This window comes from Perognathus longimembris, chromosome 17 (genome assembly GCF_023159225.1).
Source record: "Perognathus longimembris pacificus isolate PPM17 chromosome 17, ASM2315922v1, whole genome shotgun sequence".
Lineage (NCBI taxonomy): Eukaryota > Metazoa > Chordata > Mammalia > Rodentia > Heteromyidae > Perognathus > Perognathus longimembris.
Genome location: NC_063177.1, coordinates 54,188,061 through 54,209,101, shown reverse-complemented (window position 1 = coordinate 54,209,101; position 21,041 = coordinate 54,188,061). Strand labels below are relative to the sequence as shown.

The window sequence follows — 21,041 nt, the reverse complement described above, 5'->3', positions numbered from 1 at the left end:
AGACCACGCCAGACTGTGAAAGGCTTGTTTGTGGTATTTGATCTGCCAGGTCTGTTAAAGTTACAACAGCTTCTCAGGAGTGGTTGACTGAAATCAGGCGGAGGAGTAAATTCTCCTGGACTGCACATTTCAGCTGAGGCAGGAAGCAGGCATTCAAATCAGTCAGACCCTGAGCCATGCCTGGCTTTGAGAGGCGTGGCCTCTGTGCCTCAAGCACACCTTTTCCGTTCTTCCTCAATTCCCCACACTGCCCAGACTTTTTGTCTATCCTGGGGATTAAACCCAATGCTTTACATTTGCTGGGCATGTGTGAATTATGACCCCAGCTTTTTTGTAATGTTTTTCTCTTTGAGGGAGGTTCATGTCTACTTTACGTAGGCTGGCCTCAAACATTTCACCCTTCTGCCTCTGCATCCTGAGTAGCTGGAGTTACACAGTGGTCCATACTTGAACGGGAATTTTTAGGCACAAAACAAGTTAGATACCATTTTCGAGGAGCCTAGCCATCCTGCGTTGTTTGAAGGCTGTTGTAAGCCCTGGGCCTCTGTCTCTGTCTCCCAGAGGAGTCCCTGTGGTCTTTGCTGTCTGTGAGGAAGGGGCCAGGGTGGGCACTCCAGGCCTGCCTCCTGTCTGGTGGGCGGGAGAGAGTGGGCACTATGCACTGAGAATGGACCTTCCTTGTCCCTGCCCTTCCTGCATCCTGGAAGGGAGGAGTCTGCCCTGGCAGCTGCCTTGAACCTATTTGATCTGCCACCTGTCCAGGGCCACTCCTGAAGGAAGCAGAAGAGAGGGAAGGCGTCTTGGTGGTGGCGTGTGGCAACGGCTCCCTCCGCTCAGCTTGTGCGGAGTCTGGAACCTGAGTCGCCCATGGAGGTAGGTGCCTTCCTGTCCGCAGGGAGCTGCTGGCTCCCGGATGTTCAGAGAAAGCACCCTGCCTTCTGCTGCTCCCCTTGCCTTCTAGAGTGGACAGACTGTGTGTGTGTGTGTGTGTGTGTGTGTGTGTGTGTGTGTGTGTGTGTGTGTGTGTGTGTGTTAACAGCAGGCCGTATGTGTGTGTGTGTGTGTTAACAGCAGGCATTGCTGTTTCCAGGCTTGCTTTGTAAAGAAACCAGAAATGCATGCTTGTGAGCCCTTCTCAACACTTGCCTGCAAGAGGGTAGACTAGGAACTGGAACCCCGTGCCTCCATAGTAGTTGCTCCTGGTGGTTCTTCTTTGCACGGGGGCGTGGCTACACAGAAAATGCCCCGCAAGGCTGTGGCACGATCCACGTAGGAATGAGGTGTGGCCACCTGCCCGGTGTGCTTGCTGTCCAGGAACAGCAGCTTACAGTGGTCACTTGGTTCTCGTTTCCTTACCTGTCAAGTCGGAATATCACACTGCAGGAGGGCCGGAAAACATCTGTCACCAAGATGCCAACACCTCGTCATCTCGGAGTGGGAGGGGAATACTAGCTTGGAGGGGCCCTTCTGGGACTGCCTTGGTCCATCAGTGTCTCCTTTCACAGTCTCACTTCTGTTGCTCATGGCTGGCAAAAAAAAAAAAAAGGGAAGAAAGGAAAGGGGGGAGGGGGAGGAATATCAGCTGTTGCTCTGCAGACACTCCAGCAACAAGACGGCAGTCAGTTTTGGTGGCCAGACTGGTGCTTTCTGTGGAAAACTATATTTCCTGCAAAATAAAGGTGGGAAGGTGTTTTGGGTGAAGGAGTTCATGGAAGTTTCTGGAAGGCAGACAGTTCTGTGGCTGACAGCAGTTGTCTTCTCGTTTCACCAAAGGTGACTGAGTCTTACAGTTCCTGGCCTTCCTCTTGGCTCTTGGGGAGTCCCCACAGCGGAGGCAAAGCCCCCCTCCAGGAGCTCCGTGTGCCATAGCTCAAGAGACTGTTAGATGAATGCTCCATTCCTAGGTTGCCTGCCACGGCCCAAAGGACGCAGTTGGATGGTGTTCTGTCGGGCTCCATTTGGGCCGGCTGCCTCGTGGCAGCACACATTTGTTTTCTCGCCTCTGGAGATTCAGTGTCCCAGAGCTCTTGAATGTCACAATCACTGGGCCAAATTCTGGGGGGAAGACCCGCTCCTTGGCCTCCGGCTTCTGGGGTCTGGGGCGTTCCTTGGCTTGTGGCTCCTGGTCTGTCTCTGACTTGATGGTCCCATGGCTCCTCTGCTGTCTGCATCTGTCTCCCTCTGCCTCTCACAAAGAAACACTTGGATTACATTTCGGGGCCACCTGGATAGCCCCCCCATCGAGGTCTTCCATCACACCTACAAAGTTTGCATTGACATTGGTCACTTTCCCAGGTTCCTTCTTGTCCTGGCCCCCGTGTCAGCCTCCCAGAGGAGGGAAGGCTTGCTGGGGGAGGGGCAGGGGAAGCCTGGCTGTCACCGCACGCTCGGGAGCTCTGGATGGTTCTCTGTGTCCAAGGAGAGCAGCCATCCAAGGGGAGGGAACACTGTACATGTACAGGTCAGGATTGCAGAGAATCCCGTGTAGACTGGAGAGGCGGGCGGGAGACCAGGCCTCCGCCACTGCTGCGGTGGGGAGCGGGGCTGGGGCGTGAGGAGGGCTCGCATGCAAGCTCTGCACCGCTCTGGGAAGGCCGGAAGTCCTCACCAGCATCTCACAGCTGGTCAGTGCAGAGCAGGGGCTTTGGACACAGAAGGTCTGGGTGGTGAGGAACTGGGGCTGCGGGTGCAGGGGAAAGGGCACAGAATCCAGGGCCTCGTGCCCACCTGGACGTGTGCTGGGAGAAAGATGCTTGTCAGGGTGGCTGCGGCCCTCGGGAGGGCCAGGCCACAGAGGCACGGGGGCTGGCCTCTCTGAGGGTGAGCCCTGGTGAACCTGTGGCCGTCAGAGGGCCGCCGAGTGGCTGAGCCTGGGGCCTCCAGCCCAGGGGACAGGGCCCCGAGCGGCACAGCCCTGAAAAGTGGAAGTCCAGAGGCAGAGGAGAGCCATGGACGTGGACGTGCTTGAGATGTGGGCTGGGGGAGGCACGGAAATGTCAGGACTGGAGACCATTTCCATTCCTTTACGCGTGCCCGGATAGCCGGGCTCTCGTGTGCTGGCTGGATAGGGTGACTGTCACCCTCGGTCTGGGTGGTCTATACGCAGTGCCCTTTCTGGATGGGTGGGAGTTGGCGGACAGGGTGCTGAAGGGCCTGTGGCCACCGTGCCATTTGTTTTGATTCCGTGGTGAATGTGTGCTGAGTTTCCGCTAGCTGCAGGTGCTGTGCTGGGACCTCAGGGCTTCAGGCAGAGAGAAGCCTAACCCCAAACCCATCAGTACTGGAGGGGGAGGGAGGCTTTGGAGGAGCCATGCGATGAGTGAACCAGCCACGCCAGCGGCCGAGCCCAAGCAGCCTGGACGGGGCACAGCGAGCGTGCCTGGGGCTTGGTGGCCCGGGGCTGTCAGCAGGCAGGGATGGGAGGTGGTGCAGGGCGACTGGCGCCGCGGGAGAAGGGCAGAGCTGCTGGGGAAGAGCGTGGCTGCTGGCGTGCTGTGGGTGAGAGACGGCCAGGAGTCCGCAGCGGCCGCTGAGTCAGACTGCCCTTGGGGTGCTGTTGCAGAAGCAAAGGGGCAGCAGGGCTGCTCCTCCGCTGGGCTCGGCTCTTGGTGGTGTGTGCGGCCATCCTCCCCCAGGGAAGAAGGGGCGAGTCAGCTTGATGAGAGAGGGGCTTTGGCTGGTGTGTTTGGGAGACACGGGGGACACTGGGGACATTCTGCATCCGGGCTCAGGCAGAGGACAGCGGGGATTGGTGGCCACGTCGGGCAGAGGGGGACAGGCTGGAGTGTGAGCCGTGCCCAGGCCTTGAAGCCCCGGTGTTGGAGGAGGGACAGGGTGAGACAGAACCCGGGCTTGTGCGGTGAGGCCTCCAGCGTCAGGAGGGAAGGCCTCAGCAACTGGCCCCTCCCTCCTCCTGGAGTTGGGGCTCCAGGCAAGGTGGCCACAGTGGCCTCTTGGGGGCATGCGACTGTCTCCCACTCTGATTCCACGCTCCCCTCCTTGAGCCCGACTCTGGGCTGCCAGAAGTGAGGAGTCGGGACTCGGAGCGTGTTGAGTGAGCGCCGGCGTGGCCGGTGGACCAGAGCCATGGTTGAGGCACGGAGGAGGCGCCGAGCCCTCCGCGGTGCCAGCCCCGCTGTGGCGGCCCTTCCGCCCCCGCAGTGCCCAGTTTGCTGTTCTTGGTTGTCACCAGGAGGTGGTGACAGGCATGCTCGGCCATTCAGAAGGGACGTGTGCTGGTTCCAGGTGAAAGGGCCCAGAGCCGCAGCCGGAGTTGGGAGCAGCCTGCTGTCGCCCAGATGTGGCTCTGAGCAGCTGCCCTGGAGAAAGACACGTTTCTACCAATCCCAGGCCAACACTCACCTGGGACATTGGTACAGTTCCAAGCTGCCGCCAGCAGCCTCCCCCTGGGGCTGGGGCTCTGCCACAGGTGGAGCCCAGGCAGAACCCGGAGCCAAGCCCAGCCCCAGGGTGAGTCCAGTGGCCTTTGGAACAATACTCAGGCACGCTAGGTTCCAAGCAGCGAGAGGCCTGGGCTCCCGTCCCTGCGGTGCTCCGTTGCTAGGAAGGCACCAGGGGACAGGTGTGGCCGACCATCACACAGAGAAGCGTCCTTCTGGCTTCTGGGACCTGTTTTATAGATAACTCTCACAGGACTCTAACCCGGGAAGTTAGGAGTCTTCACCTGAGGGGCCCTCGTTTGCCTCTGACTCTTGGCTGCAGCCAAGGCAGAAGCAAGCAAGCTTCTGTGTGATGTGGGGCCCGTGACAGGGGAGCAGTGTGGTCAGAGAGGCCTTTGAGGAGGTGGCATGGCGTCGAGCGGATCTGTGTCCTGTCAGCCGGGCCAGGGAGGGGCTGGCTGTCTTCAGACAGAGACTTCACGTCCGTCTTGCTGAGTAGGAGTTAGCACAGAATTGCTGGCGTCCAGGGCCAGGGACGTGGTGGTGTTGGGTCCCCTGGAGAAGAGGCATGGCGAGCTGTGGAGGTTCTTCAGAGCCCACTGACCACGCTGCTCTCTCTCCGGGCTGCAGGTCCCACCCCACGTGCAGTCTGATGCCCGTCCGGCCCTCTGAGCACCTGGAATGGAATGAGCCTATGCACTCCCTCCGGATCAGCGTGGGGGGCCTTCCCGTGCTGGCGTCCATGACCAAGGCCGCGGACCCCCGGTTCCGCCCCCGGTGGAGGGTGATCCTGACCTTCTTCGTGTGTGTCGCCCTCCTTTGGCTGCTCTACTCCCACCGCCCGGCCCCGAGCAGGCCCCCCCCTCACAATGCACACAACTGGAGGCATGGCCAGTTACCTGCCGCCCGCTACAATGACACCTACCCCCTGTCAGCCCCCAGAGGACACCCGGCGGGATTCGGTACCGGATCGCGGTCATTGCCGACCTGGACACCGAGTCCAGGGCCCAGAAGGAGAACACCTGGTTCAGTTACCTGCAAAAGGGCTACCTGACCCTGTCAGACAGCGGGGACAAGGTGGCGGTGGAGTGGGACAAAGACCACGGGGTCCTGGAGACCCACTTGTCAGAGAAGGGGCGGGGCATGGAGCTCTCGGACCTGATCGTCTTCAACGGGAAGCTCTACTCCGTGGACGACCGGACAGGGGTCATCTACCAGATCGAGGGCACCAAGGCTGTGCCCTGGGTGATTCTGTCTGACGGTGATGGAACAGAAGAAAAAGGTAAGGGAGCTGCTCTCTCGGCACTTCTTCTCCAGGCACTCTAGAGCCCGAGGGCCGTGGTTTGTTCTGAACTCGGGAAGTAACCCACCGGCCCGGTGAAGACCACAGGTCTAGAGCAGGCTGCTTCCTCCCCCTCTGAGCCCCCAGCCCTGAGTGAAAACCAAACCCACCGCACAGAGGGCCTTCTAGGTTTGATCGGATCCCTAGTGGCCTCCCAGAGCAAGCAGCTCCCTCCAGAATGGACTTCAATAAGCGTGGAGAGTGTTTTTCTTTTTCTTTCTTTATTAAATTATTTTTTTGCCAGTCCTGTTGCTTGAACTCAGCGCCTGGGCACTATCCCTGAGCTTCTTTTGCTCAAAGCCAGCACTTTACCATTTGAGCCACTTCCGGCTTTTTCTGTGTATTAGGTACTGAGGAATCGAACCTAGGGCTTCATGCATGCTAGGCAAGCACTCCACCGCTAAGCCACACACCCAGCCCAGGACCCTTCTTCTACCAGAGGCCATTGGGCTATTTGTAACATCATTTGTGGCCCATGTAAAATGACCAATACAGGCAGATGGCCACAGGCAGTGTAACACCTGTCCTGTTGTGTGCCGAGTTGTCTTGCAAGCCTTGCATGGCCAGCGGCCTGGGCATTCCCCAGCCCTGAGCCCTTAGCGCCGCCTCTACTGCCCCATCCCCCTCCGTGGCCAGGCTCCAGTTATTCAGGGGTGTGGATCGTGCTGGGGATACACCCGCCACATGCCTCACCATGGAGGCCAGTGTTTGCAGCCTGCTCTGAGACTGATGTCAGTTTACTAAACCTGGGTCAGCCCCGGCTGCTGGACTGGGGGGCAGAGCCTGCCCTGGGCCACTGCTTCTTCCATGGGGCAAGGGACAGCCACCAGAGCAGGCCAACGTGGCCAGATGGCCGTGTCAGGGAAGAGCCTGGGGAGGACTCGCATTGAGGAGGCTCACGTCTCCCCCTAGTCTGCCAGGCCACAGTGTCCCTGGTGCTTGCCAAGATAGGGAGTTGGCAGATGTGTCCACGTAGGGGTCAGAGTCTTCACCCTATTTCCTACACACTCCCATTAGGGTTCTAGCTGCCATTGTGTGGGCCAGTGTGTCCCCCAAGAAGTGGAAGGAAGTGACACGAGAGGCTTTGGGGCTGGCCTGTGGCCGGGACACTCAGTAAATGGGGCGGCTTGTCAAGGATGTGGCTCATGGGACTCATGACATCACTGGAGCCACAGGAAGCCATCCAGGCCCTCCGGAGCCACCTGCAGAGAAACCTCCGGAGGCTGCTGGCCTCTCGCAGGGGAGGAGCAAAGAAGCCCCAGGAGACTCGGATACCGAGGGTAAGGCAGTAGCACCCTGGAGGTGGGGCCAGGAAGGAGTGTGCCCCAAGACCAGGAGGACAGCTGTGTGGTGCCGGTGAAGCCAAGTGAATGGGGCAGCTGACAAAGCCAACGCCCTCCTGAGCACATGCATCCAAGTGAAGATGGTCCCCCCAGCCCTCAGAGGTGGCACTGAGGGGCAGGCACGGCCGGGGCCGCGGAGCGCCTTCACACCTGCCGTGCAGCCCGCAGACCCAGCTTGAGGAGCAGGAATTGGGCGTCTTAGGCACCCGTGGGAAGGGGGCTGCGATGGAGGAGGGCGCGTCATGAGCAGAACGGGTCCTGCCCAAGCCGCCCCTGAGGCAGGCTCTCCTCCAGGGCAGAAGGAAGGGAGGGGGAGGAGCAGAAGGGATCTGGGTGCCGACTCCCGCAGCCCGGGGCAGGAGCCTCTACCCGGGCTCCTCCCTTGCTCAAGGTGGTGACTTGGGACTGCTAGACACCAGAGCTCTTACTGGGCACCGGAGCCCTTGCAGGTCACAGGGCCCCTGGAGCAGGGCCGGCCTGGAGTCTCAGGCACGCCCCTCCTCTCGTTGCCCCAGGCTTCAAGGCTGAGTGGCTGGCCGTGAAGGACGAACACCTGTACGTGGGCGGTCTGGGCAAGGAGTGGACCACCACCACGGGGGAGGTGATGAACGAGAACCCCGAGTGGGTGAAGGTCGTGGGCCACAAGGGCGGTGTGGACCACGAGAACTGGGTGTCCAGCTACAATGCTCTCAGGGCTGCTGCTGGGATCCGGCCGCCAGGTAAGGGCCTAGGGGATGGGGGCTGGCCTGCGTCCGTTTCCGCGCCTGCCCCCCAGGCACTCCCTGGTGACTCCTGCCGCCGTGCCCCCGGGCCAGGGCGTTCTGAAGCAAAGGAGCCATTTTTTCTTGTGTTCTTCAAGGGCCCTGACAAACCAGCCCCGGTCCCCGCAGCCAGCAGCCCCCTGGACCACACAGATGTGGTCTGGCCTCGGGGCGTACTGGCTCCGTTCCGTTCCGAGGCTGGGGTCCTGGCCCTCAGGTGCTCAGTGGGGTGCCAGCCGGGCCTTCCTCCCCTCTCCCATGGCCTTGGTTTCTCTCGGGGAGGCCTGGGCAGTCGGGCCAGGTGCAGGCAGGGTAGCGGGCAGGGCAGCGAGCTTAGTCCCAAAAGCTCCTTCCAGAAGCAGCGGTGCAACCAGGCTTCTTCCAGCTTAGCAGTGGCCTCCAGGCCTCCTCCACCCTTGGTTCTTCCCACAGCCAGATTTGCCTGTTCTGTCTCTTCTCTGGACCTTTAAAAAAAATACTTGTTTGTTTTGTTCCTCATGGCTGGAACAGAAATATAAAAGGAAAGATAATAGGCAAAGCCCCTTGGGCCTCTGGGGACCGTTGGGGGGTGGGAGGGAGGCACGGAAGGGCCCCGGTCCACTGCGGGTGTGTGCTCAGGATGACCCCAGAGCAGCCAGACACCCAGAGGGGACCCAAGCCAGACCCCTAGGGCTGCAGCCTCAGCCCTCCTGTTGTGAACAGTGTGGGCGTCGGGAAGGAACGGCCGTGCCGCCCCGCGGGGCGGGGTGAGCGGGTCTGTGGGGTGCCCAGGCCGCCCCGCCCGCCAATCTGCCCCCTGGAGGGCGGGCCGTGCTGACCGCGTCTGCGCTGTGCCCACAGGCTACCTCATCCACGAGTCCGCCTGCTGGAGCGACACGCTGCAGCGCTGGTTCTTCCTGCCACGCAGGGCCAGCCACGAGCGGTACAGCGAGAAGGAGGACGAGCGGAGGGGCACCAACCTCCTCCTGAGCGCCAGCCCCGACTTCGGGGACATCTCCGTCAGCCGCGTGGGGGAGCTGGTGCCCACCCACGGCTTCTCCTCCTTCAAGTTCGTCCCCAACACCGACGACCAGATCATCCTGGCCCTCAAGTCTGAGGAGGACGGCGGCAGGGTCGCCACCTACGTCACGGCCTTCACGCTGGACGGCCGCCTCCTCCTGCCCGAGACCAAGGTCGGCAGCGTGAAGTACGAGGGGATAGAGTTCATCTAGGCCGCCCGAGTCCCGCGGCACGCGTGGCCGCGTCAGGACTCGGTTTTCATAAACACTGGAGGAGCACGCTTTGATTCGTTTCTTTTCCTCTTTGTCACCGTGAGGAGTCCGTCTAGCCTCGCGGTTCCCAGAACAGGGAGCTCGGCCCCGGACGAGCGAGGCAGCCGCGGGAGTGACATCCTGGCGCCGGGGAAGGCGCGGGTCCCCGACAGCAGCGCCTCGGCCCCGAGTGCCCGGCCAGGGCCCTGCACGCGGACACGCGGGCGTGCAGAGCGGACCCCGCGGGCGCCCTCCAAATCCCCCACGCGCTTCCTCCTTCCCTTCCACCTCCCGTGCCTTTCCACGTGCTCTCTGTCCCGTGACTGCTGGGGGCACCTCGACGGGTACCCCATCCTGAGAGCAGGCCCCTCCTTCCTCATCAGCCGGCCCCTCGCACCCCTGCCGACCCCTGGAAAGTGAATGTTTACACGGCTGTGGAAGGGGGGGGGACCCCCCCGGGGAGCCACAGGCCGCTCCTCACTGCCGCGGACTCCTCCCTTCAGGGGGACACTAGCCGTGCAGTACTTTGCGGTTCCATGGTTAACTTATTTTTATGAAGGTGGTCTCTGTCACCCAGAGCAATCACGGTCAGCAGCCGGGAAGATGTAGCCAAGCTGCCACAGATGGCAACGGGTTCAGTGCCAGGGCCTCTGTGCCCTTGGTCTCTGATCCTAGCCACGGGCAGAACGTGCCACGTTCTCTACGACTGTCACAAGCGACTTGAATGTGTTACGCCCTGGGTTCTGACAGGCCTGCTCTTGACCCCTGGCCCGGGTCTGTTTTGTTCTTTGTTCTTGTCCCTGTTGTTGCCCAGGGCTTCTCCCCAGGGCCCACCCCTCCTCTTCCCAGTGGGGGTGTCTGGCAGGCGGAGGTCCCCATTGCTCCTGTTCCTCTTGTTGAAACTCTAGTCACAGGTGGGGCGGGCCGGTTGGCACATGCCCATTCTAGAAAGAAAGGACTCACCCCTCTTTCCCACGTCAGCCCTCAGGGCAGGGCAGAGCCACCTGGAGGGGGTGCTTGGCCTGGCCGGGCCTGGGCCTCGTGGGCCTCTTCTCGCAGGCAGGGAGCCGGCAGCGCCTCTCCTGCGGGGGGCCTGCCCTCCCTCTCAGGCCCCCCTTCCGCCCCGGCCCGCTGGGCCGCGAGCCCCTGGGGGACGTGCCACTCACAGCACGGAGGTGGGAGGAGCAGGCCGGAGGCTCGGGGCTTGGCCCACGGGGGCTTCCGATGTGTCCGTGTGGGGGCTTCCCCCGCGTCTGGGGCCTGCAGGCTGTAAAGTAGCCCCTTTCTTGCCCTCTTCTCCCGGCTGTCAGCGAAATGATTGTGCCCTCCCTTCCTTGTTTGTTTCTTGTCCACAATAAATGTCCAAGAATGTGAGCTCTCCTTTGTGTCCGGTCTGCTGGCTGCTGGGAGCCGGCTGGTTCTGGGGGGCGCAGGCGCGGGGAGCACAGGCTCCATCCGTGCATGAGGCGGAGAAGCCAGGGACAGGCCCTCCCCGACGGTCTACCTCGAACCCACCACCCGACAGCTTCCAGGACTGGACCGGCAGGGGCAGAGGCTCCGGCTTCCAACAGGGCTCTGAGTTTCAAGTGCCCTGTGGCTGGGGCCGTTCTAACCTCCCCCTCCCCCACTTTCAGGAATGTTGTCCCGAGGTGATCTGTGAGCAGGTGAGTCCCAGGAGGGCTCACAAGGTGACCCTGCCAGGCCACGCTTGGCTTCCCTCCTGTGCCTGAAAATGGGGTACAAGGCCACCCAGGCAGGTGTCCCCAGCATGTGTGGTGCACCTGCCTCCTATGGGCGTACAGAGCCCTCATGCTGAATCTTGTCCTCAAACATGAGCATAGCCAGGTTGAATGAAAGACAGCCAGGCTGAGCAGTCACAGTCCTGGCTGTGTAGACGCGGTGCCAGCTAACAGGACTGGGAGGGCTGGCCTTTCTCCTTCCCCGCCTGCTCTGGGTCCCGAGGTAGCATCCTTGGGAGTTAACGCAGTCCTGGCATAGGAACAAGGGAGCCCCTGGTCCCGAGGCCGAGGCCTCCCAGGCAAGCCCCTCTGCACCCCACAGCCCCCCAGTGGTCACAGCTGAGCGGTTCAGCCGCAGGTGCCCCGGAAGAGTCGGTCCGCTGCTCCCTGCCTCCGCTGCTCCCTGCTGGCTCCCTGACCGGCGTGGCAGGAAGGCAGGACGAGGAGCACAGGGGTCATGGAAAGAGCCCTGGGGGTCTGGAGGCGTGCCAGCGATCGGTGTCCCCAGGACAGAAGCCCTGAGGAGTTCTGGTGGCTCTTCCCTTAGCCAGTTCCCGGAGCAACCGAGCTGGATCCATGCGTCCTTGGGGCCCCGCTCACCCCAAGGCCACTGGAGACAATGGGGGGATGCTGGGGCTTCCGCGTCTGCTGGCATGGGCCCCAGGTCCCATGAGACTGTAAAATTCCCCTGACCCCCAGACTGCCTCCAGCCGCGCCCCAGGGCCATGTCACCAGACGACCCGGTGGCCTTGTGGTGGCGGGAGGCCTCACGCCTGGGGAAGTGGTCACGGAAGAGCTGGCCTCCGCTGGCCTTGGGCTCAAGGTTTCTTGAGGGGGACCAGAACCCCTGTCCCCAGCCTGAGGCGTCAAAAGCGCAGCCCCGCGGCTTGTTCTGAGTTACAGGTGACTCCCGCCCGGCCTCTGTTGAGAAACGCGGGTGGGAGGGCCTGGAGCCCCAGGGCTGAGTGCAGGGAGCCCCTAAGAGGAAACGAGGCACACACTTCACGTGCAGGGAATGGCAGGGTGGGGGGCGGTGGAGCTGTGGGCATCGGCCAGGCCCTCGGGACAGTCAGGAGGTGGGGGGCAGAGGCCCGGGCTCGCCGCTCCATGGGAGCAGGGCCCCTGTCCCTCCCTGCCCCTACACAGGCTCGGGGGTCACTCGGGGTCAGCACAGGATTCTCTCCATGCTCAGGGCTCCATGAACTCTTTGCGGGGTGCACTTCAGCACTAGCCAGTCCGTTACCTCCAGGAGACACCTGGGGGGGGGGCTCCATCAGCTCCCAGAGATTCAGCTCCTTGGGGCCTGCTGGTCCCATCTTCCCCTTTGGCCCCATTGCTGAGTAAAGAAGGAGCCCAAGGTCTCTTGTCTGCAGCCAACCCCAGAAGAAGGCTTGGTCATGTGGTTTCTGCAAATCGAAACTAGACGGGGCTTTCTGAGCCTTTCCCGGGACCAGCCTCGCACACTTCGCCCCCGGAGGACCCCAGCGCCCCAGCCGCGCTCAGCCGGGCAGGTGAGCCTCAGCCTCTGGCGCTCGGGTGGGGACCCCTCTCTCTACGGTGGGGTGGGGGAGGGGACGCCTCCCTGCCTCCCCTCAGGCCTGCAGCCGGGCACCCAGAGTTCCTGAGCTCTGTGGGGCCTCCGCATGCCGTTGGGCGGGCTGCGCGCCGCGCACCGGTCCGGTTGAAGGGACAAGCTAGGTGGAGTCCAGCCCTCCACCCTCTCCGGGCTCTGTACATCCCATCCCGGGTCTGGACACGTCTGAGTGCAGAATGCCTTTCCCAGAGTTGCACGGGGGTGCCGTGAGGGCCGGCCCAGGAAGCCTGGTCCCGGCCGCCTTGCTGGAAGTCAGCCCCCATCCGAGGACGCACTAGCCTCCGGCCGGGGTCCCGGGCGCCGGCTGGCCAGTTGCCAAGGCCCCGAGACCCTGTTGCAGGCTAAACAAAGCCGGTGGCCACCGTGCTCAGGCTGGTAGGGAAGGCGACTGAGGTTTCCGGGGCGCAGCACCCCTGAGAGAAGGCTGGGGTGGTCTTGGAACGGGCGCGGGGACGCTGACGCCTCCGGCGGGCAGCAGGGAGTGGCTTGAGCTCGTTCACTTGTCAAGTGGGGTGTTGCTAAGGCATTTTCTTTCTCAGTAGTCACAGTAAGGCCCGTGAGAGCTGTGCTGGGGGGGGCGGGGGGGCGGGACCCCTGGTCCGTACGAGGACCAGGAGCTTCAGTTCCGTGCTTCCTGCTATTCTGTGCATGCAGCCCGCTGCGCCCCATCTGAGCAGCAGGAAGCCAGGAAGCAAGCATCGGCCGCTGTGGGGGCTCGAGCCTGCAACCCTGGCTGCTGGGGAGGTGGAGATAGGGCAGGGGTAGGAAGGAGAACATCTCACTCTAAGACCAGCCCAGGAAGACAAGTTTGAGAGACTCCATCTCACTTAATGACTGAGCACAATGCCTCGCACCTGTTATCCGAGGCAGGAGACGGTAGCTGGATATGCTGGCCTGCACCTGTCATTCCCAGCGACACAGGAAAGTGTAAATAGAAGGATTGCAGCCCCGGTCAACCAGGACATAAAATAAGACACTGTTTTAAAATGACCTAAGTAAAAAATGGCTGGAGTTATGGCCTAAGTGGTAGGACACCTACCTGCTTCGCGAGCGTAACTAAGGCCCTAGATTCAATCTCCAGTACCATAAGAAGAGGAAGTGGAGAAGGAGGGCGGGAGGAGGGTGGGAGGGGAAGGAGGAGGAGGAGGAAAAGGCATTTAGAACTGTATAGAAGTAATGTGCAGGGCTGGGAATGTGGCCTAGTGGCAAGAGTGCTCGCCTCGTAGACATGAAGTCTTGGGTTTGGTTCCTCGGCACCACATGTATAGAAAAGGCCAGAAGTGGCTCACGTGGCAGAGTGCTAGCCTTGAGAGAAAAGAAGCCAGGGACAGCGCTCAGGCCCTGAGTCCAAGCCCCTGGACTGGGCAGTGCCGTGGGGCACATCTGTAGTCCTAAATATTCATGAAGCAGATGCAGAAGGATCAAGCTCGGAGGCAAAAAGCCCAAGACCCTACTTGAATAACTGCAGCCTAGGAGCCTGATGAGGGGCTCGGGGGGTAGAGCAGGGGCCTAGCAAGTGTGAAAACCAGAGTTCATACTCCAGTATCTAAAACAAACATGGGCAGGCGTGGCTCAAGTGAACCTTGAGCTGAGGAGGCCCCACCCCCACCCCAGCCCACCCGTTCCCCCTGGGTGGAGTCAGACCCTCCCCCCCCCCCCCCCCCCCCCCCCCCCGCTCCAGCTCCTCCTCAGCCCCGCCCCCCCAGACTACACCACCGCAGGAGAGGCCCTGCCTGACCCAGCCCTTTGCACGCTGGGCTGGAGGGTGGACAGATGGACAGAAGGACGGAGCCGCGCCGCGCCGCGGGCTGTCACTGCGTCCTCACCCTCTGCGTCCGTCCCTCCTCCGCAGGCTTAGGCTCCCAAGCGCGCCATGGCGCTCCTGTGGCTCTTGTGGGTATGGCTGCTGGCCTTGGGGACTCGAGGTGAGTGGTGGCTGGGAAGTGGCCTGCACGGAAGGCGGCGTAAGCCATTGCTCTATGGTGGGGGGGGAGGGGGGTACCTGGCCTGGGGCCTGGGGCCTGGCCTCCTAGGTTGGGGGGACTGGGGGACGGGGCCCCGCCCCTCACAGCGCGGCCCCCTCTTTCCCTGCCGGAAACCACAGGCGCTCACGTCCTCGACCTCTCCGGGGAGCTGCCTGACGCCCTGGCCCAGATCTTCGACAGCCAGCAGGACTGCGACCTGTTCTTCCTGGTGCGGGGCCAGGAGGAGCTCCACCTCTGCGCCCACCGGCTCATCCTGGCCGCCAACCCCGAGGCCCGGGCCCTGGCGGGGGAGCCCGGCAGGAACGTCACCATGAGCGTGGACTCGGAGTGCGCGCCCTTCCTGAGGGACTTCATCAGGTAAGCCAGCCAAGCCCTCCTCCCTTCCAGAAGCATCCACCGGAATGAGGGGCGAGGCAGCGCACACAGCGGCTGATGAGAGCACAGTCGTGCACACGCACACGCACACGCACACACACACACACACACGCACGCACAAGCTGCGCACACAGCCCCACCAGGTCTTGGGAGCCCCTTACAGACAAGGAAGGTGAGATCCAGGCTAAGGCTGCATACCGCGGCGGAGCCTCCCTCAGCACCTAGGGCGTCTCTGTGGGTCTCCCCACTCGAGGCCGGGGTCTCCCCACTCGAGGCCGGGGTCTCCCCACTCGAGGCCAGGGTCCTCCCCACTAGAGGCCTTCATGGCTTTGTTTTCTGAAGCAGAATTTTTTTTTTTTGAAGAATTTTTTTGGCGGGGGGTTGACTGTGGGGCTTGAACTCGGGACCTGGGCGCTGTCCCTGGGCCTCTCTGTGCTCACGGCCGGCGCTCTACCCCTTGAGCCACAGCGCCACTTCTGGCTTTTGAGTGGTTACTTGGAGATAAGAGTTTCACGGGGACTTCCCTGCCAGGGCTGGCGGGAAGCCTAAGATAGGAGCAGCAAGAGGCGGGCAGAAAGTGAGATCCCATCTCAGAATCACCTAGAAAATAACCTCAAATAACGGTAAAATAGGGTTGGGCGGGACGTGGCTCGGCAGTAGCGAATGTGAGGCCTCGCGTTCAGACTCTGACACCACCAAATAAGGTTACTCGCCTTTATTCTTAGGACTCGAAGCTTTAAGAGAGAACAGTATTGTCCACGAAAAACAGATTAGGGCTGGGGATATGGCCTAGTGGTAAAGTGCTCGCCTTGCATACAGGAAGCCCTGGTTCGATTCCCCAGCACCGCATATAGAGAAAAAGCCAGAAGTGGTGCTGTGGCTCAAGTGGCAGAGTGCTAGCCTTGAGCAAAAGGAAGCCAGGGACAGTGCTCAGGCCCTGAGTCCAAGGCCCAGGACTGGGGAAAAAAAAAAAAAGAAAAACAGGTTAAAACATTTTCTAGCCAGCTAAAGTTGGTAGGTAGCCTGCTCCCTTCCTAGTGGGCTCCATTTCTACCGTTCAGTATTAAACAGCGATTGAAGCCCCAGCCTGCCGGCCTGGGCCGCAGCCTGTGGTCAGTGCGAAGCACACGTGGGTGTGCCCTGGCAGGTGCACGCTCGCTCTCGCTCTCTCTCTCTCTCAATCGGACTGTCGCCCCCTTTGAGTTTGTCTGTGTTCCTGCTTCTCTTTCTCTGGGGCTCCGCCTGTCGCTGTCTCTGCCGTCTCCGCTCTCTGGCTCCGTGTCCGTGGGTGACCGTCTCCCTCCCTCCCTCCCTCCCCTCCCCCAGGGCAGGCAGGACAGGTGCGGTGAACCTGTGCTGTGGCCCACCCGGCCCTCTGAGGTGCAGGGAGCCTCTCCACCCTCAGCTCTGCCCACACCGCCCCCCATCTGCGTCCCCCCGTGGCCTCCGGCTGACACGCCGGCTGCCTCGCTGTGGAGCCGCCTCCTCTGGCCTCAGCCCCGCGTGGAGTCTTTTCTTCTCTCTAGATTCCCAGTTCCCAAGTTGGGGCTCTGAACTGCTAGACCAGCCTGGGCCCGGACCGGGCCGGAAGACGAGACGGGGGGGTGTGGGGGGGGTGCCGGACGGGGGGTGATTTGGTGGCACTGACATTGGAGGGGGCTACCGGTGGCCCAGGAGGCCACCACCCCTCCAGTGCTGACACAGAAAAGTGGCAGGAGGCTCTCCGGCTGTGTCCCTCCTCCGCTCGTCAGTACTGAGTGTGGGCTGTCGAGGCCCCGGGCCCGAGGAGGGAGGGAGGGAGGAAGGGAGGGAGGGAGGGAGGAAGGGGGGAGGAAGGGAGGGAGGAAGGGAGGGAGGAAGGGAGGGAAGGCGGGCGGGCAATGCCGTCCATGGCAGGAGCCTGTGGACATAGGCAAAGGTCTGCGTGCAGGAAGGACGGGGGGCCTGGCCCCTCTGCCTGGACTGGAGGACACACTGAAAGCAGAGAGAGCCTGCCGTCGGGGGGCAGGTGGACACCCACCCAGGCCCAGCAGGGCCGCAGGGGTCCCGCGTGGACACGCCACAGGACAGGGGGGTGGGAGCCCCCACGCAGGACCCGCTCACGCCTGCCAGCCGCGTCCACGGCGGCAGGGGACACGGCGATGGCGGCCGGCGGCGGCCACCCCACCCCCACCCCGGGGCCCAACACCCCCCAAGTGCCCATCCGCCACCCGGAGATTCGGGGTTTGGAAGGCGGTGTCTCAGCGGGTCCGTGGCGAGGTGACAGTAGATCACGGTGTTGGAGGGGCCCAGGGCAGAGCTTTGTCCTGCGGGGCGGCCATCGTGACCTCCCTTGCCCCCTCCTCCTCCCCCTCCTCCTCCTCCCCCTCCTCCTCCCCCTCCTCAGGTACTTGTACTCCCGGAGGATTGAGGTCACGCTGTCGTCGGTGAAATGCCTCCACAAGCTGGCCTCCGCCTTCGGGGCCGAGGCGCTGCAGGCCTACTGCGGACGCCTCTTCGCCGCCCTCCTCCCCGAGGACCCCTCCTTCCACCAGGCCCTGGACCTGTACGCGTACGCGCGGGCCTCCCGGGACCCCGTGCTGGAGCAGCTGTGCGTGCGCTTCCTGGCCTGGAACCTGGAGGCCCTGACGCGGGCTGAGGCCTGGCCCCGGGTCCCCCGCCCCCTGCTGGAGGCCCTGCTCCCCGAGAGCGACGTGGCCGTGTCCAGCGAGCTGGCGCTGCTGCAGGCCGTGGCCGCGTGGAGCGGGGAGCGGGGCCTGTCTCCCCGGGAGGCGGCCGGCCTGGTGGAGCACATCCGGTTCCCCATGATGGCGCCCGAGGAGCTGTTCCAGCTGCAGTTCACGCTGCCCCCTGTACCGGCGCCTCGAGGCGCTGTTCCGGAGGAAGATCCTGCAGGCGCTGGAGTTCCACACGGTGCCCCTGCCGCTGCTGGCCCGGCACGCCGGCCTCAACCTCACCCGCGCCCGCCTACCGGCCCCGCGTCTACACCGCGGCCAACTGGAGCGCCGCCATCAGCAACGGCTCCCTGGCGGCCCCGCGGGAGCGGAGGTTCCCCTCCAGCAACGAGATCGGCTACGGCTACTACGGGAGCCACGGCTACCGGAGCGGACGCTATGGCTACCCGAACCCCTCCTACCAGACCTTCCAGACGCCCCTGCACCCCAGCTTCCTGTTCCGGGACCGGCTGGTCTCCTGGACGCTCGTCTACCTGGAACGGATGCAGGACTGCTGGAACTACGGTTTCTCCTGCTCGCCGGAGGAGCTCCCGGCGCTGGGCCTCACCCGCGGGGGCGCCTCGGACCCCACGGTGGGCTACGAGAACAAGGCGCTCATGCTGTGCGAGGGGGGGCTCGTGGTGGACGTGGTGGACTTCCAGGGCGCCAAGGCCCCCATCCCCGGCGCCCTGGACGCCAACGGTTCCAAGCCAGCCTCCTCCTTCCCCTGCGCCGCGGGCACGTTCGGCGGCTACCAGGCCGTCGTCCGCCCCTTCTACCTGCTCAACTCCACCCTCCTGGAGTAGAGGGGGGCCCACGCCGCCCCCTCCCCGGCCTCCCCTCCTTCCGCAGCCACCTCCCCCAACCCGCCACCAGGGGGCCCCCCGCTTCCATCTGCCTCTCCCCTAGCTTCAAGAAATTACTAGAAAGTTTCCCAAGTGCCCACCGCCGCCCTGGCTGTCGGGTGGTGAAGAGCGGAGCCCGGGCCAGGTCCCCCTCCCCGCCATTAAAGTCGCGTGGCGCTTCTCGCGTGTGTGCACTCGTACGGAAGGGGGGTGTGCGCCTCCGCCGGGCGTGGACCAGCCTGGACGTGGGATGTGCTGGGGTCTGGTGAGCGAGAAGACAGAGGGAGCCCCCCCCTTGTGAGGAGGCTGGGAAATGGGGGACCGGGGCAGAGGGAGCCCCCCCTTGTGAGGAGGCTGGGAAATGGGGGACCGGGGCAGAGGGAGCCCCCTCTTGTGAGGAGGCTGGGAAACGGGGGATGGACGAGAAGAAGGGAAGCCTGGGGGGATGGGGGGGAGGTTGGCCGAGGGAGAAGGGGTTGGGGCGCGGGGTGCCGAGGCGGCGGGGAGATCTCCGGGAAGCGGCTCCGGGCTGGGCGGAGGGGAAGCGGCGGCCCCCGCGCTCTCCTCCGTAGCCACGGCCTGTGCGTGCACCCAGGAGGAGGGACTGCGAGCCACCGCTGGCGTGACACCCTTAGTGTCGCCGGGAACCGGCCTGGCTCAGCGGGGCGCTTGGCCGCAGGTTAGAGTCACGCACGGGGTGGGGGGGTGGGGGGGGTCGGGGGGTGGGGGGGTGGGGGGGGTGGGGGGTGGCCGGCCCCCTCCCCCAGGGGCTTGGAGACGCCCAGGCCGCGCGGCCGAGGTGACGGGCCTGCCTGCCTCCCGGGCCTGGCTGGGCTGGGTGCGTGCCGTGCTCTGGGTGTTGTAAGAGTTCTCTCCGCGCCCGACGGCCCTGGGTGGCAGCCCTGGGCCTCTTCCCGGGCTGTCTGTCTGCGGGGAAGAGGGCTGTGGGCGGCGCCCTCCCGTGCCAGGACTTGTGGATTCCTTGGGTTCCTTTCTCTGCATCATCCTGAGGAATTCTCCGGTCCAGGGAGTCTGGCTTCCTGCTGACCAGCCCAGCGGCTCCACCCTCACACAGAGCCCCAGCTCTCCCGAGAGCCACGGAATTGCGTCATGAAAACCCAGCTCATCCAGGACTCGGGGGGGGGGGGGGCTTTTCCTCATGTTCTCTCTGACGGGAGGGAGGGCGGGTGGGCTGCTGGAGGGCCCCCCCCACCACTGCCTTAGCCTAGGAACACCATCCTCAGGTTACCTCGTGGTCCCCAGAGCCTGCTGGGGTTCTGGCCATCACACCTGCCTTTCAGACCACAGATGAGGTGGCAGAAAAGAATAAGGGCTACCTATCAGCCAACACTGTCTCTTCAGTCTTCCTTCCTGGCCCTGCTATGCACTGGATCAAACTGTGCTCTGTTTTCGGCTTCCCCTTGTCCCGTCTCTGTGTGAGATCTGCCCTTTCGGTCGGTGATTTAGGTGAGAGCCTGGGGATTGGAGCTTGCCCGGCTGGTTAGAAGCAAACGCCCTGCCCGTCAGTGCCTGAGCCCAGGGGCTTCTGGCTTTCCACGCTGGGCCTCTCAAGAGTGCAGCCAGGGGCTGGGGATATGGCCTAGTGGCAAGAGTGCCTGCCTCATATACGTGAGGCCCTGGGTTTGATTCCCCAGCACCACATATACAGAAAACGGCCAGAAGCGGCGCTGTGGCTCAAGTGGCAGAGTGCTAGCCTTGAGCGGGAAGAAGCCAGGGACAGTGCTCAGGCCCTGAGTCCAAGCCCCAGGACTGGAAAAAAAAAAAAAAAAAAAGAGTGCAGCCAGCGGTGTGGGGATATGATAGACCCTGGGGCGCAGAAACAACGCGTGGGTACCAGGCATGATGCAGAGCCCACAGGGCGCCACGGAAGCTCGATTTGCTTAGGCACCCAGGGAATGGCTGCCCCGGGGTGGGGGGGTAGCGGGCGGACGCTCCCCTTGCCGCAGAAGGCTGAGGGGTCTGCGGCCCCCCCCCGGGGTCCCCAGGGCCCCCGGCCTCCTCTCCTCGGAGAACACTCCCCACTGGCCTTGAACTTCGCACAGGGGAACCCAGCGTCATCTAGTGGCTTAGAATTCACGCTAGGATTTGATGGTGCAGTAATCAATCCGCCGGCTGCGTGTTCGGGTTGTTTAAATTTGTTAGTTTGAATGATATTAAATAAATAAATGCTGAGCAAATGCTGTGGGCTTGGAGCTACGAGAAGCACGTTCTGGAGTTTGGCCTTCCGGCCTCAGAGGTGCTGGCTGATGGACGGCCGAGGGAGGGGCCGTGGGTCTTTCACGGTGGCAAAAGGTGCTTAGCCAAGTTTCTCTCTGAGCCGTGTTTATGGTTGTCATTTATCTTCTTATGGCAGGGCTTGAGCTCACTGAGCTTTGCTTGCATGGCTGGCGGTGCTCTACCACTTGAGCCACGCCTCCAGCCTGGCCCTTTTGGGTTATTTTGGAGATGGAGTCTTAGGGACTTACCTGCCCGAGGCTGGTCTCGAACAGTGATCCTTGGATCTCCACCCCTCCGCAGTGAGGGACTGCAGGGTGAGCCTCTCATGGCCCCTAGGCGTGTGCTCATCCATGGATAAACCCACGGGTGAAGTGGCGGTTTCCTCAGGCTTTTCTGTCTAGAAACCCGACTCCACTGGGCCTAGGAGCGTCGTGGTTATTTGACGTAGCGAAGCG

The 21,041-nt window shown here is 62.9% G+C and overlaps 2 protein-coding genes and 1 long non-coding RNA gene across 3 annotated transcripts in view; all 3 read left to right on the top strand.

Moving 5' to 3' along the window:
• Cant1 (calcium activated nucleotidase 1) overlaps positions 1-10,470 on the top strand; it is a 14,298-nt gene extending 3,828 nt beyond the window's left edge. The window contains 5 exon segments of the mRNA XM_048365438.1: positions 763-873; positions 5,031-5,332; positions 5,335-5,682; positions 7,601-7,804; positions 8,687-10,470. Of these exon segments, the coding sequence (XP_048221395.1) occupies positions 5,053-5,332; positions 5,335-5,682; positions 7,601-7,804; positions 8,687-9,057 (1,203 nt within the window). The 5' untranslated portion in view covers positions 763-873; positions 5,031-5,052 and the 3' untranslated portion in view covers positions 9,058-10,470.
• LOC125365409 overlaps positions 1-18,434 on the top strand; it is a 22,559-nt gene extending 4,125 nt beyond the window's left edge. Inside the window, exons 2-3 of the long non-coding RNA XR_007213696.1 lie at positions 3,644-3,649; positions 18,312-18,434. This is a non-coding gene — a long non-coding RNA (uncharacterized LOC125365409). The remainder of the gene's footprint in view (positions 1-3,643; positions 3,650-18,311) is intronic.
• LOC125365404 (galectin 3 binding protein) lies at positions 14,277-18,314 on the top strand. Its single transcript, XM_048365437.1, is given in 5 exon segments — positions 14,277-14,354; positions 14,534-14,771; positions 17,176-17,635; positions 17,637-17,750; positions 17,752-18,314. Coding segments are annotated over 5 exon segments (1,422 nt in total). The 5' UTR covers positions 14,277-14,302; the 3' UTR covers positions 18,310-18,314.
• Positions 18,435-21,041: the final 2,607 nt, after the last annotated feature.